Raw genomic sequence first — 16,573 nt, 5'->3', positions numbered from 1 at the left:
ACCATACTTTTGAATTTGCATAAATTGAACCATCCTTGCATCCCTAGGGTAGATCCCAGTTGATGGTATAGAAGAATATTCTTTTTAATGTGCTGTTGAATTCAGTTTACTTGTATTTTGGGGATTTTTCCATTTATGTTCATCAAAGAAATTGGCTTGTAGTTTTCTTCATTTGTTATTTCTTGTCTGGTTTTGGTATTGGAATAATGCTGGCCTCATAGAATATGTTTGGAAGAATTCCCTCTTCTTTGACTTTTTGGAATAATTTAAGAGAAATTGATACTCATTCTTTAAATGTTTGGTATACCTAAGTAGTGAAGTCCTCTGATCCTGGGCTTTTCTGTGGTGGGAAACTTTTTCTCACTGATTAAATCTAATTACTTGTTAAGGTCTTTTCAGGTTTTAAATTTCTTTATGATTCAATCTTGGTAGGGTATATGTGTCTAGGAAATTCTCCATTTTTCCAGGTTATCAAATTTATTTGTGTATATTTGTTCATAACCTTTAATGATCCTGTTTGTTTCTTGGTGTGAATTGTTGAGTCTCATTTTGCTGTGTCTTTCTCTCTTTTTTTTGGTACAGCTAAGGGTTTGTCAATTTTGTGTAGCTCATCTAAGAACCAGCTCTTTGATACATTGATATTTTATATTTTATTTTTTGTAATCTTTATTTATTTCTGCTCTGAGCTTTATTACTGCCTTCTACTAATTCCAGATTTCTTTTCAATAGATTGAATACAGCAATAGAATAAATACAGCAATAGATTGTTTGTTTTAGATCTTCCTGCTTCTTTGATGGAAATATTTGTTGCTATAAGCTTTTGCTATATCCCATAGATTTTGTTTTGTTGTGTATCCATTTTCATTTGTCTAAAGAAATCTTCAGTTTCCTTCTTGATTTATTCTTTGATCCATTGGTTGTTCAAGAGTAAGTTGTCTCATTTCCTATTTGTATGATTTGCATTTTTTTCTTTTAATCAATTTTTAGTTGTATTGTACTGTTGCATAAAGATACTTAATATAAAATCATTTTTTTAATTTGTTAAGACTTGTGACCTATTGTGTGATCTATCATGGAGAATGCTCCACGTGCTATGAGAAGGCTAGGTTTTCTGGAGGTATGGATGGAATTTTCTGTAGATGTCTGCTAGGTCCATGTGGTCTAGGGTGCAATTTAACTCTGCCATTTCTTTATTGATTTTCTGTCCAGATGATCTGTCTATTGATGAAAGGGTAATTACTTAATCTCCCCTATTGTTACTGTGTTAGAGTCTCTTTCTCCCTTTAGATCTAATAAAAGTTGCATAATATATTTGGATTCTCCAATATTGGGTGTATATGTTTAGAATTTTTTTTTGTTGCTAAATTAACCCCTTATACAGTGACCTTCTTTGTCTTTTTAGTGCTTTTGATTTAAAATCTATTTTATCTGATGTAACTATGGCTACTTCTTCTGGCTTTCGGATTCCATTTGCCTGAAATATCTTATTCTATCCCTTTACTTTTAGTCCATGCATGTCCTTAGAGGTGAAGTAAGTTTCTTATAGGCAACATATAGTTTTTTAAAAAATTTATCCATTTGCTGTGACTTTATTTAGAAATTTTAATCCATTTACACTTAAAATAATTATCAGTAGGTAAAGGTTTATTATTATTATTATTATTTATTATTATTATTTTGGTAGTGCTGGGAGTTGAACCCAGAGCCTCTGATATGCTAGGCAAGAATTCTACAACTGAACTATACCCCCACCCCTAAAGAAAGTTCTTAATATAGTTGTTTTATAACTTATTTTCTAATTTTAATATAATTTCTTTCTTTCTCACTCTCTTACAATCTCCTTTTGTGGTTAAATGATTTACTTTAGTAGTTAATTTTAATTGCTCACATATTATTTTTTGTCTATCGCAAATTTTTCGATTGTGGTTACAATGAGGCTTACAGAAGCATCTTTTGATTATAAAAAGCTATTTTGAAATAGCTGTTAAATAACAACTTAATGTAACCATAAAGATAAGAAAGAAACAAAATATATACTAATTAAGAACACCACACTTGCAGTCCTCACATTTTGTGGTTTTTGAATCCCATTTTACAACTTTCTGTATTGTCTCTCTCAACATATTATTGTGGTTACTGTTATTTTTAATTGTCTTGTCTTTTAGTCTTCATATTAAAACATGAGTACTTTACTCACCATTCTTACAATATTAGAACATTCTGAATTTGTCTATATTGTTATTTTTTTTCAGTGAGTTTTCTACCTTTCAAAATTTTATCCTTATTAACACCTCTTGTTTTTCTTTTTTTTAATTGGTTGTTCAAAACATTACAAAGTTCATGATATATCATCTTTCATACATTTGACTCAATTGGGTTATGAACTCCCATTTTTACCCCAAATACAAATTGCAGAATCACATCGGTTACACACTCACATTTTTACATAATGGCATATTAGTGACTGTTGTATTCTGCTACCTTTCCTTTCCCCTACTATGAAGAACTCCCTTTAGCTTTTCTTGTAGACAGACAGACCTGGTGGAGATATGGAGATATATCCCCTCAGCCTTATTATTTTTTTTCCTCTGAAAATGTCTTCGTCTCTTCTTTACTTTTGAAGAATAGCTTTGCTGGGTAAAATATTCTTGGCTGAAAATTTTTTTTGTTTGTTTTTAATAAATTTTTTGTTGAAGGTGGATACCTTTATTTTATTTTATACTTATGTGGTGCTGAGGATCGAACCCAGTGCCTCACGCCTGCGAGGCAAGCGCTCTGCCACTGAGCCACAATCCCAGCCCCATGTTTGTTTGTTTTTTGTTTTCCTCTTTAGTACTGTGCACACCTATGCCAGGTCTCCTGGCTTTTAAGATTCCTGCTGAGAAGTCTGCTATCAGGAGAATTGAGACACACTTCAGGGTTATTTATTTCTTTTCTCTTGCTGCCTTGAGAATCTTCTCTTTATCTTTTATGTTTGAGAGTTTGATTATAATATTGTCTTGGGATTGACTTGGATGAATTGAATCTGACTGGATATTTGTATCTTAGTCTAAGTGTGAGAAGTTTTCATCATCTCCTCTTTGAATAAGCTTTCTACCCTTTGGCAGTCTCAGATTCCTCTTGAACTCCAATAACCCAAATATTTGCTCTTTCATTGCTGTCTCAAATTTCCCATAGGCATTTTTCATTTCCCTTTCTTATTTTTTTTCTCTTCTAACCACGTATTTTCAAGTAGACTGTCTTTGAATTCAACAATTCTTTCTTCAGTTTACTCTGTCATGCTATCGATAAAGCCATTGTGATGCCATTGTTTTTTTAAATTTCACTTAGTGTATTTTTTATTTCACAGATTTCTGTTTGTTTAATTTTTTTCTTATTGATAAAGCCATTGTGATGCCATTGTTTTTTTTAAATTTCACTTAGTGTATTTTTTATTTCACAGATTTCTGTTTGTTTAATTTTTTTCTATCTGTTATATTGTTCTGTTGGATATGGAATTACTTCTCTGTCTTTTCTTGGAGCTTGTTAAGTTTCCTTGAATCAGCCATTTAAAATTCTGAATCTAAGTGTTCACCCACACTGGTGACTCTCTGGTTAGTTTCCGGTGTCTTATTTTCACCATTATATTAGGTCATGTGTTCTTGAAAACTCTTAATGCTTGGTGTGTGGTGCCACCTTGGGATTGAAGATTAGGTAGAGATTCCAGCCTTTGAAATCTGGCATTGTTTTCGTCTTTACAGAAATTCTAAGTAGGCTCCTTATTTTCTCTGAGCCTGTAGTCTCCTGTGTTATCTCAGCACTTAGAGGGCATCCTAAGCCCAGGATCTTTTCAAGTATGCTGTCAGTATATTGTCATTGTTTCAACACTAGAGGGAGAACCACGTCCAGGTTTGTTCCAAATCCACAGTTGATATGTTATTTAGCATAAACCATCGGATTACAGAAGAAGGTAGCCCATCCCCCCAAGCCTTTCCCTAGGACTGGGGTAGGCCTGGGTGATTTATCCACAGTGCTTGAGAGAGAACAGCCCCAGGCTCCCATGCCATACCCATGGCATGCTGACTCTAACAGAAGTCTAATGGACTGGGACTGTGTGTCTCTGTCAGCACCAGTGCTGTTCCAGAGGTGCTCTCTCTGCCATCATTGGCAAGGGGATAGGGGTTGTTAATATTTGCCCATTGTTAGGTTTCACCAGCCTGACGTTTTCTAAGGCAAAATGTCAGGAGAGCTACCCTGTCCTACCCTCTAGCATATGGAGTCTTTTTCCACACTGTGCTGCCCACGATTGGGGTAGTACTGGTGAAGGCAGGCTCTTGGCTACCAGAGATAATGCTCAGAGATGCACACTTAGGTGCAAGGACCTGTAAACTCAGGAGGGAACCCAGGACCATACTGCAATGGGGCAGTGATAGAGGCCCAAACATGAGAGTGTTCCATGAGGGCGTGGGTCTCTGCCTAGTTCTGGGACAGATCTAGAGGCTTTATCTGTGAGCAGTGGCCTAGGGTCAACTGGAATGCCTGAGTTTTGAGATTGGGTAGTGGAAACAGCCCCCTGGCCACTAAGGGAGATGCTAAGCTGGGTCACACCTGAGTCTCACAGCATAGTCTTGGTGGGGGGTTACCCCAACATAATCCAAGTCTGACAATGATGCAAGACAAAACTAGAGTCTGTTCTACTGGCTTGTAGTTCTCTACCAGATGTCAGATTATGTCTAGAAGCTCCATCTGCAAACTTGAGTCTGGTTATGGGTCCTTTGGTTTCTGCCTGGTATTGGATCTCACCAAGGTGGGCCTAGCACTGAGCTCCAAGACAAAGTCCTGTGCTGGCATTTGTGCCCTGCCAGCAGGTGGTGTCTTGCTTCACTCTCTGCTGGGAAGAGGGGTAACAGAGGCAGTTAGCTGCTTGGATGATGCAGTTCTTTTGGCTCAATTTGAGGGTATTGATCTGGGAGAGTGGTTGTGGGGCTCTGTCTAGCATCTGTCTAGCATCTGGCTTTGCTGTGGTGGGCCTGGAACTGGGTTTCAAGTCTAAGGTATGGGCTTAATTCCCTTTCCTTCCCCGAAGTGGGAAGTACATTTTTATATGCTTCTTGGAGTTATGCAAGAGGTGATATGGGTAACTCCTTTATTCTTTCATCAATGAATGTTTTGTTTTTATTTTACTAAAACCAGGCACTATAGTCTCTCATCTGAATTCTTAGCTCCCATGAAGGTAGTTCAGTGCATAAATAGCAATTGGCATGTTTGCAGGAGCCCATCACTGGAGGATCTTAGCTGCCATCTTACTCTGCCTCTCTCTGTTCATTTGTAATGATTGGTCAAGTGAGCAAAAAGAAATATATGAATATACTTGAATTATTGCCTTTTTCTAGTGGCAATAAAATTAAATAACCAAAACAAATGTTGGTTTGCCTTAAAGATTATTAATTGGTTCCATTTGTGTTCATTTGTGAAGAAAAATGCAGAATTGGGTTAAAGCTTACTATCTTGAATATGTTTTCCCTATTTATTATGTCTTAATTGTTTCTCCATTTGGCCTCTACTTTTGTGGATATATTTAGCCAAGGTAAAGAAGTGAGAATCATGACAGCTTGTGCTGTCCAGCGCCTTTTTATTTTGGATTTGGAGTTTGATTTTTTTAGGATCTAAGATTGTCTTATGAACTATCTTCAGTTTTTCTTTAAAGTCCCCAATTAGCATGTTTCATTCTCAAAGGTTGTCACAAAATCTCCCCTTTAATTTCCTCTCATAGCACAAAAACATATCATACAGCTTCATGAATGCAACTGGAGCAAAATAGAACACCATTGGTCCCTCAATATACTTGGTGAAGAGGAAACATTTTTTTTCCAGTTGGGAAAATGGTATTTACCATTCTTCAGGGTCATAATACAAATCTTTACCTCATGAAATTCATTGTAAAGTCTTACAGCTAGAAAAAATCCTAATGACGTTTAGTCTGGTGTTTTCCAAAATGTATTTGGTCATGGAATTTTATTCTCCAGAATGCTAGTTAAATTTCAATTGGTTCTAGTGTTCTAGTGATATATTTGTGCTAGTGTAGGGGTAACAAGGATGTGATCTCTCACCTTCCCATCATATTTTTTTTTGCAAGCAGACACTCCTGTAACAAAGTACAGGTTAACAAGAAAATAAGCATAAAAATTATTTAATCAAAGCTTTATGTGACAGAGGAACCTTTAGTTGAAGGTCCAAAGTCCTAGGGAAAATCATTTGCTTTTATGCTTAGATTTGATGAAGAATGGACAGCTGGGTAGAAATGTGAATGGACATGACTATCTGATCTGATAGTCGCAGGCTGAAGGAGGAGCCCAGCAAGGGCCGTGTGCTCAGATACTTCTTGGATTCTCTGTATAGAGTTCCTTCCTCCCAGGTATAGGGCAGAACCTCTTGGGGGAATGAGGGTCTTAGGATTAGAAAGTTAGGTCAGGGAATATTTTTATGGCCAGCTCCTAACCAGGAAGGTGGGAAAAATTGAAGCAATATTTTTAGGCTTTATGGCTTGCTTTGGGTGGTGGTGGTGGGGGGAAGGTTTCTATGACCTTCCTTGGCAAAGAGGAATTCTGATTTCTGTGACTCACAGTGGAAGAAAATGAAGGGAAGAGAGGCAAAAGTCCAGGAGAAAGAGAGAAACAGAAACCTTGCTTATGAGGCCCTTCCAATGTCCTTCAGTTCAAAGCTGTCAGCATGCCAAAATGCCATACCTTGGGACATCATTTTCTAAGCCCAAACACTATTGTAGAATTTTCCCAACTTCCTTTTAAAACAATTACATCCAAACAAATCCTCTAGGGCTAATTACACTGTGTTCTTTCACCACTCCTCAGTTGTCTTCAGTGAAAGGCTAGCCTTTACCACAGCCACTTTCATTATTTAGAACCTGCTTGCCTTACTGTATGACTTCAGCATGCCACTCACCTTCTTTCTCCTCCAGATCTAGTGACAGCAACAGAGAAGTTGAGGATATGCCCTGGCATTCAGAATTCACAGTTCTTCCTCTTCCTTATCTGAAATCCACACCAGCTACCTATTATATCCCAAAATTGTGGAATTCATCACTGTATCTGGTGTTCCACCTCCAAATCTCCACTGAAACTCCCATTAGACCTCTGCTCCTCTTCCTCCTCCTTCCCTTCCCTCTACTCAGCAGATATGTGTAGAAATCACTGCATTAGTTTGAGTACTAACAAAGTCCACATTATGGAGAGAATCTCTGCAATTAGAGGTGTTCACAAACATGGGATTCCACAGTATAAAGGATAGAGAGGGAGGGGAATCACATCCAAATACTTGGAAACACATAATTATGGAACTCAAGCCAAAGTCCAGAAAGAAAATGAAAAGACAGGAGATTAGAATGGCAATCAGAGTGTGCTCTGTCAAGAAAATAAACCAGAAAAAAGTTTTAACAGTGAAGCAGTCGTTAAATTTTTAAGGAAAGACTGAACATTACCATGAATTTGGAGACTATGAAGTACCTGGTAACTTCAAGAAAGGAGTTTTAACAGAGTATTTAGGAAAATAACCAGAGTGATAGTGAGACTTGTATAGTTGCAGTGAACTTCTAAGGGCCATGACCAGTTATAGTGTTGAGTGTCTGTGAACTCTCTTGTGCCCTTGATACCCTGCTGTGTGACAAGTAGATGATCTGGTTCTCCTTCTACTTTTCTCATCTGGTCTTTTCTAGCATCTTCTCATCAAATGCTATGATTAATGGTAATTTCAAAAGGCTAAATATTTTTTCTATGCGTTAAGTGCTAACTTCAGTTTTCACATCCTTCCACATAACTGACAAATGTGCTAGTTGTTTACACTTGGGTCTCTCCCATCACTTGCAATAGATATACCTAAAATAGAAATAGTTTATTTACCCTTAGAATTGGTGAAGAGTTCCCCAAAAATGATTTCTTTCAGTAGTCGCTTCTGCTATCCAATTACTTGGAATCCAAACTTTGCTTATTTTAAACTTTATGTAAACCCAGATTTCATTTCTCTTTGTTAAAAGAAGGTGCTTTTTGAAAACCAAATGTGGTTTATGAAATGTTTATCATGGCATGGGATTGATATCTTTTGCTTTATTTGTTTAGAATATGAAACTTTTAGTTTGGTGGAGGCAGAATTTGTATAAAGAAGAGGCAGCCTGATGGATTCATGAAGAAAATCTGCTGGCTTTAGGCAAGTGGAGTATAATTCTCAAGAGTGTCAGTTATATACTTGACATAAGATATTCAGCCCTTAGTTAGTGAGCCTATCTGTCACTGCCAATGCTGTCAGAATTCTGCCAGTGTGGTGACAAGACTCAGGGAAGAATCTGAGATGGAGTATTTTTGACTGATTATGATGAGGATATATTAACCCTTAATCACATCAGTGTAACTATACAAAACATTTTTTAATATGTAGAGATTGTGCATTATTTTGGAACAAAGACCACATTTAACAATTGTGACTTCTTGTTAAAAGTCTGGATTAAATTGATTTTAGGCATCTGCTCTTCTTGCTTATTTCTTGCTCATTTGGCTTCCCTAGATTAGCAGACATCATAGATGGAAAGGTGCTCCTGTACCCTGGTTTTCCCCAGCCACAGCATGGAAGGCATTATGATTTTCCTTTAATTGACAGAAATAAGCAGACCATTCTAAGTCCCTTCCCTCTTTCAACCTCAGCCTACCTAGATCCTCTCCTTTCTCATGAGCAATCTCGAGGTATATTCTCAGTATGTATTTGTTGTGAGTGAATCAATGAATGTCCCAAAACTACATTCCGTTTCAAAACACAGTGTATATCTTGACCTTTTCTTGATTTCTTTTGGGTGAATATAAAACACATTTCTATAAGTGGTAACTTTGTAAACTATTAAGTGCATAAATTAGAATATCAGAAGGAAGAATGGTAGTTTCTTCCTCCATGCAGTGGGGATTGGTTCCAGGAATCTCATATGTTCCCAATTCTACAGGCACTCAAGTCCCTTGTATAAAATGGCCTAATATTTACGTGGAACTTCCCATACACTTAACATCATCCCTATACTACTTTTACCACTGAGTATGATCTAAATACTATGTAAATAGTTTTTATTGTATTGTTTAGGGAATAATGACAAGAAAATGCACACATGTTCAGCACAGACCCAGTTGTATTTTCAGAAGATTTTAATTCACGGTTTGTTGAATCCTCAGAAACAGAGCCCACGGATATACAGGGCTGGCTGTGGAAGGGTCCAAGGCTGTGCCCTGATTTTCTTTCAGAGTCAGGAATGTTGCCCTTGTTCTCCTTTGGTTTCTCAGTATGAGTGCCCTTTACTTTTCTACTGCATACACCACCAGGCAGTGCAACGTGCATCTGTTCTTTTGGAAGAAAATGCCAATTCACTGTCATCTGCATCCCTCAGCCACGTCTAATGTTAGTATACTGAAGAAGGAAAATATTGCTCAAAATATTGCTAAAGCTGAAAACGGACAGGTGGTGGCAGCATTGGCCAGCTGCTGCGGCAGGACTGCTCAGGGCCGAGGCGGAGGACCTGGTGTTCTCAATCTGTCAGCCTTGCTTTTCTTAACGAAGTAAGGAATGAATTCTGCAAGCTGGAAAATGATTTGGCCCAATCAAGATAACTTTCTTCAGTTCTGGTGGAAAATATGCCAGGTGCTATGTGTTGCAATGAATTAAATAATTTAATTGGAAGGGTGCTGGGTGAGCTGGTGGAGGTAATTTGGGATGGTAAAGCCCTGGCAAAACGAGCAGCTGCCCACGAGCCTGCAGTCGGCAGTCTGGAATTCCAACAGGAGCAGGTTGCTGATTACATGAAGGCAGAGCTTCAGTAACAGCCTTGGGGCCTGAGATTTTTTTTTTTTTTAAGTTTTGCTCTTATAAGGACAAAGACAGATTATTACACGAGATCCTGTATCTCTCCTGCTCTTGTAGGTGTATTGCTGTCCATTCTCTTCTTTATAGTCCCTGTACTGCAGGGCAGCTGGGTTTGGATTGTTCTTCATAGGCTTCAAAAGAAAAGCTGCTGATGTCAGACAAAGGTGGGGCTGATTTGAAAACTTAGGGCTTGGTTTTTCTTTAAGTGGAGCCAAAGGAAGTGGGTATTTTACTTCTAGTAAATGATCTTTATTGATGAAGAAGAAAAATATTGGCGAGTCATAGTAGCTAATGTTCATTGACCATTGCGTCTTTGTGAGGCACATGCTAAGCCATGTCGACACATTTCTTTTATTTATTTTTATTTTGTTAGTTGTAATTGGACACAATACCTTTTATTTACTTATTTACTTTTATATGGTGCTGAGGATCGAACCCGGCACCTCCCATGTGCTAGGTGAGCGCTCTACCACTGAGCCACAACCCCAGCGCTGACACATATATTAATAGGTAAAATAACACCAAGATGCAGGTACTGTTATTATTCTTATTTCACAGAGGAGGGAAAAACAGATTAAGTGACTCCCCAGCCAGTTTGTGGTGGAGCTGGGCCTCAGCCCCACTGGGGTTCCTGTGTCCTGTGCCCCGCTGCTGCACTGCCTGATGCTACCTTCTGAGGGTGCTTTTTTACTGAGCAGTAATCCATAGCTGTTGAAAAAGAAAAACTCTTCAGGGCTGAGCCAAGGAAAGAGAGACCCACTTTAGCCAGAGCAGTATCAGCCTAACTTTAGTTGTTCATCAAAAAAATCTGTTCCATAAAAGGCAGGAGACATTTGATAATGGGGAAATACAAGATTGTCTGCTTGTGTTCAGGGAAAGGCTGAATATTGGATCACTTGGCTACTGTAAAACGGAGATAGAAAATATTTTTCCACTTTTTGAAGCAAAACACCTTTACACTCAAATCAACTCTACCCTTTCCTTTGCTGTGTAGGCCAAACGTAGGAAGAGAGGAGAGGGTGAGAGATCCACAGATGCCCACAGAACCCTTGTGGCAGTATCACCAGAATTCTTGACAATTCCCACTGAGAAAGCAAACAGGAGCAGAGTCTAGGAAGGTCTGCATAAGGGCAAAGCCTTATGCCAATCAGAGGCCTCTAGAAGATAACAGCATCAAGTCAAGAAAGTTACGGGAAACTTTTCAAAGTCGTTTGTACTTTTTGCATTTCCTCCGCAGTAAATTAATCCTCTTACATTTTAGAATTAGCATTCCTCCTGTGGTTTAGAGTTTTTCTTTGTAGGCTCATCTTCAGAGAGTTGTTTGATTTTACTTTTCTATCTCTGTATCACTTCACTATCCCTTTCAGGCAGTTTCGAATTATTTCCAGAACTTTCAAACCAGAGCTGAGTTTCCTATGGATGGCTAAGGCTCCCACCCTGGGATGAGGGTGGGGGTACATCAGTGAGCTCGTGGAAAGCTGGGCCAAGCATCAATCAGAGACAGGCTCTTTCTGCTGCTTCCAGACACAACAGGTCTCCCTGGGACAGGGGTCATTCATGTTCTTTGTCCCACATCTCTTCTTCTTTGCCAAGAGGGAGCCTAGGGCCATTACAGCCTCCTGCTGTATTACTTTCATTCTCCATTGTAAAGAGACAGACTCTGCTCCTTCCAGGACCAGGAGCCAGGTTGCTCCAAGTCTTCATCTCAGCTTTGCCACTTTGTGTTTTGTTGGTTTCTGCTCCAAGAAGAAGTGTCCCCAATAGCCCTGTACCCTTTCCTTGTCTTACCTTTTCTCTGTCACTGCTGTGTCTAGAATGAAATGGGATGTCAAAAGCATAAACTCATAGCAATATCTTTGCCAGGAAGAGAGATTTCAACAAAACATAAGCAGACAAAATTCTAATTTAAATCTGCTTAAAATAGGCTCACTCTGAGCACAAATCAAAAAGGGGAGGTTGAATGATCATCTCTCAGAGAAGTTTTGAAGAGAAGACTTCCTTTTTCTATCTCTGTGTCACTTTTTCATCATCTAATGGGATGTTGCATTAGATTTCTGCTAAATTCCATTGCATATCTGCATGTCTGGTTCTACCTGAGCTGTTTGTATCTGTAATCAGTGATCTCTGATGGTTGGGCTTTCTGAGCATTTTTGTTCTTTTTCATGACCTTTAAGCTCTCTTCTAGTACTTTAATAGAGGTGTTTGGCTTTTCCTGTGTTTGCCTCTACTTTCAAGAGCACAGGAAGAGTATCTAGCATGGTCATCAGAAACAATTTAGCATCTGGTGTTTTGTTTTCTTTCTTTGGCCAGCTTTGGTGGTATTATGTGTAAAAAAAAAATGCTAAAGAAGCCCTGGGGTCAAAAATCTAATGAATTGCCTAGGAGTAAATGACCAGTTTGGAGGAATGAATGAACTTTCTGACATTCTGTAGATAGACATTTTTACCTGGATTTTTAGTGTGACTTATTGAGTGAATGTAGAGGTGTGTCTTTTCAGAGGGCGAACACAGTCTTAGACTTTGTTGGTTGACAGGCGAAGCTTACATCCTGGGAAAGAAATCATATGAAGGAGGAGAAAGGATTTTAGAAGGAAGTCAAGAGAAGTAATACACTCCTCTGACTCGGCCATTTTATTTAGTCAGAAAAATCACATGATCTCTCTTCACCTTGAACAATAAATTTGTGTGATAACTGAATTTAATTCATCAGTTTCTAAGGTTTCTCTATCCTCAAAGAGGCCAAAATCACAGGCCGTTGCCTCTGGGACACTCAGGCCATATCCTGAACTGGGCTTGGTTCTTTTCTTGAAGATTCCCTACCTCATTGTGAAGAGGGTGGCCATTGGTGTTGGTCATATCTAATTTTAAGTGCCACCTGTACTGCATAAACAGTGTGATATTAAGGAGGTCACTTAAACATCCTAATCTCAGCTTCTTTATCCATTAAATGGGAATGAAAGTTACATCTATAGAGTATTTTGAAATTTAATAAGACAACTCATTGCAGGATTATTCTCAGGCATAGTGCCTAGGAAACCATTAAGCATGCTATCTTGTTATTGAGAACAGACATTCTACCTTTGATCTTAGACTAACTCAGTTATCTCTTCCTTTCAGCTGTGTTTTACTGGAATGGGTTCATTAACTGTGCTATGAATGCTTTAAGAAAACATGACTCTCATACAAATATGGAATGAATACCTGTCAAATTTAGTTGGCTCTGTAATGAGGGACCCAGTAAAATGGTAAAGCTGACTGAGAGAAGCAGAGGAGAAGAAGAAATATGTAGTTCAGACCACAGTACTTTCCTAAACTTGAGACAAATTGGTTAATGTCATGGGGAACTATAACCACAACCTTTAATCTTCTCTTCTTGACATTTGCAGTTCTACCATGTTAACCTACAGTTATAAAATTCTTTATATAGGCCTGTGAAACACTATTCTTATATGACATTGTAAAGATACGCAGGTTCCTTTTTGCTTTTTCCAGGTTTGGGGTAATTTTTCTAAATGGTTATAATAAGACCACAACCTAAGTATTATTTATCGTAGAAAAAGATTAAACGGGGTATATTATTCTAGTATATAAGTATCTCTTTTCTACCTAAACTTATAATAGATACTAGGTCCACCCATAATTATCTTTTCATAATGTTTCATTAAAGAGGCTACGTGGATATTTAGGAAAAAAACAATTTGCAATGCTGAGGAAGGAGGGCAACCATCAATTAACAAGTACTTTTACAGGCCCTAGATCATATAAAGGGCATTATACACATTTTAGTTTAATCTCCAAACAATCCTGTGAGGTAGGTATTATTATTCCACTCCAAAATAGGTAAATGGGTCTCAGTGAAGTTAAATAATTTAATCAATGTTATATAGTCAGATTTTCCTGTGCCCTGTTATAGTAACTCTCCTAAATTTTAGAGTACGTATCTAGCTAAATACACAGATGATGGGTCTAGTTTTGCTTATGTGATAAAGCATGGTCCTTTTCCTATGAAGAGATTTACCTTTTTGAAACTGCCTGAGATAAGTGGCCTTTCTGTCCCCTACATATTGGATTAAAACGTGTTTGCAAGAGAAGTAAAACCTCAGCAATCATTTGGTTTAGTTCTGTATAGCCTCCCCTCAAACTGTCTTCTTTGTAAACTTATTTATCTTTCTTTTCTGTCTTCTGGTCCCCAATGTGTCTGTAGGTGGGCTGGATCCTTTCCATCCTGGATGAGCTGCAGCTGAGCCCCCAGCCTCCTGTAGGGGTCCTTCCTCTGGGGACTGGCAATGACCTGGCTCGAACTCTCAACTGGGGCGGGGTAAGCATCGCTCTCAGAGGCTGCCCCTACCACAGGAGCAGACAGCATTCCTGGATCCCCCACATGCTTGGGAAGATTCTTAGAGGGAGGCACGATGCTGTTGGTGCCCAAGAGATGAGTTAGAAATGGGAGTCAAAGTACCCATGACCCTGATTTTATTTGGTAGCTTCTTCACTTTAAACTTACCATCAGCTAGAGGGAAGGGAAAGTTCAGAATGAGGAAAATGTGTGGTCAAAACACAGGGGTGGGGTATTAAGAGGTGCCTACTAGGACATAGTGTCGGGGGGTTGGTCTCCAGTCCTTACAAATTTGAATTAATCCTGCTCTCAGCCCTGGTTAGAATAACAAATAAGATTTAGATCTACGGTCCTACTTTTGGGCAGTAAAATCCTTACCTTATGGCTTTTTTGAGCATGGGTTTTTTTTTTTTTCTGATCAGTGTTATCATGGCTTTGGCTATACAGGTATTCGACTCTCCTTCCCAATATGGAGCATCTTAAGGCAAGTGTGGGGGGAAGTAGTTCTCTTGTCACTAACTGGCCATCCTATTGTTGTTGTTTGATTGAGTAGTACTAAGATATTAAGAAGGCACAAGATACTAACGTATACCGCCATACATATCTACCTTTTACCTACTCACATAAGTCTCCATCTCATATGAAAATGATCTTCAGCAGACATTAATCTGGCCTTTGGGTACATTAACCTTTTATAGAATTTCATTTTGCTTTGTGGTTTATAGTCAGCAATATGTAAGTAAATATATTCATATGCAGCAACTAAGGGATTATCAGTGCTCATTTCTCACATCCCAATTAGCTTCACATGTTAATAATCACATTGTCCACAATGCATCCAGGAGGAATGAGTAGCTCCCTAAGAGGTTCCTCAGTCTGATTTGCCTCAGGTCACAGAAGGATGGTGGACTGAGACACTACCAGGGAGGGGTGACTGAGATGGAATGATAGTAGGAGAAACTGATTGATTGGAATCCTGACTTGATTCTTCCTTTTCTACACACATTTGTTCTGTGTACCCCTGAATTGCTCTAGTAAGTGGAATGAAAGTCCTATTTTTTACTCCAATAAAAACAGCCCTCCAGCATGACCCTCAGTGCCCACCACTGGCTCTTGGTGCTGGGAAAAAAAATTATTTTTCAGCTTAAATCAGTGAGAGTGAGTGTTTTAAGTCCCTTGCCTATAGGTGTTGCCTGATGTTTTAATACCTGGAGAAAAGCAGCTTGCTCTCCCAGCCTGGCTAACATCAAAATAAGCAGAGCCATAGCAGAAGGACCCTTCTTTGCATGCTGTAGGATCAGAGGCGTTGCGTCACTCCCCACAGCAATGGGTGTCTTCTTTGATTTTGTCCTCAGGGTTACACAGATGAGCCCGTCTCTAAGATCCTATGCCAGGTGGAGGACGGGACCATTGTACAGCTAGATCGCTGGAACCTCCATGTGGAAAGGAACCCAGACTTGCCTCCAGAAGAGCTTGAAGATGGCGTATGTAAGGTTAGAGAGTCCTTCCTTCAGCAGAAAGGAGCCCCGGAGCATCTTCCTAAGTCACAGGAAACACATTTCTGGCTGTAGAGTCCTGGGCTGATTCCTTCCTATAACAGGGCAGCATTTGAGTTCCTGTCTCCCGGGGCTGTGAGAGTAATAGCACCACCCCCACGGAACCTGCCCCGTGGACCCTCTTTAAAGACTCAGATTTCATGCTTGCTTCCAGAGCTTAGGAAGTTGTCTTTAACTTTCACACTAGCAAGGCATGAATCCCCTATTTTAATCATCCAAGTTAATTGTAAACAACTTATGAGAAGATGGAATATGTACGTGTTCCAAAGCATCAAGCATATGGTCCTTTCAGTGGAAAGAAAACCTCCTGAGATGTCTGGCCTGATATCAAATATTCCTTATGTGTAGGAGGTTTGAACTAAGCCAATTTCTTCACCTGGTTGGGAGTTGAAGATGCCTAAATAAATGCTTTGCCTCAGTGTTTTCTTCTAGTTACTGAGCTTTCAGTTCAAGCCAAACCAAGGGCCTATATTTATAGAGAGTGCTGTTGTGCATCTTCCCTAGAACATCTGGTTCTGAGTTCTGGCCTCAATTTCTGTTAAATTTTGTGGTTTACCGAGAAGATGCTTTCTCTGTGTTACTTTCCACTTGTCTTCTATGATAGTGTTTTCAGACTTTTGTATGTGCAAGAATTTCCAGGTGTATGTTAGAGGCAAGATTTCAGAGCTCACTCACCAGGCATCCTGATGAATTAAATGTGGGGAGAAGGCCCAGGCATCTACACTTGAAACAGCATCCCTGCTATGTTGTACCCTGCCATTGACGAGGCCAAGATTTCATGGGTCTTTCAGCCTTAA

At 39.0% G+C, this 16,573-nt stretch overlaps 1 protein-coding gene across 13 annotated transcripts in view; it reads left to right on the top strand.

Annotated features, from left to right (window-relative positions):
- The window catches only part of Dgki (diacylglycerol kinase iota), a 428,822-nt gene that overhangs the window by 241,339 nt on the left and 170,910 nt on the right, over positions 1–16,573 (top strand). For all 13 annotated transcript variants that reach the window (XM_058575765.1, XM_058575763.1, XM_058575762.1 and 10 more), the window contains 2 exons: positions 14,089–14,202; positions 15,576–15,713. In XM_058575765.1, coding sequence (XP_058431748.1) covers positions 14,089–14,202; positions 15,576–15,713 — 252 coding nt within the window. The remainder of the gene's footprint in view (positions 1–14,088; positions 14,203–15,575; positions 15,714–16,573) is intronic.

The sequence above is a fragment of the Marmota monax genome, unplaced genomic scaffold (genome assembly GCF_021218885.2).
Source record: "Marmota monax isolate L192 unplaced genomic scaffold, Marmota_monax_Labrador192_F-V1.1 WCK01_AAM20220418_F8-fsc00122, whole genome shotgun sequence".
Lineage (NCBI taxonomy): Eukaryota > Metazoa > Chordata > Mammalia > Rodentia > Sciuridae > Marmota > Marmota monax.
Note: the sequence above shows the minus strand (reverse complement) of the source record. Positions and strands in the feature narration are given on the sequence as shown.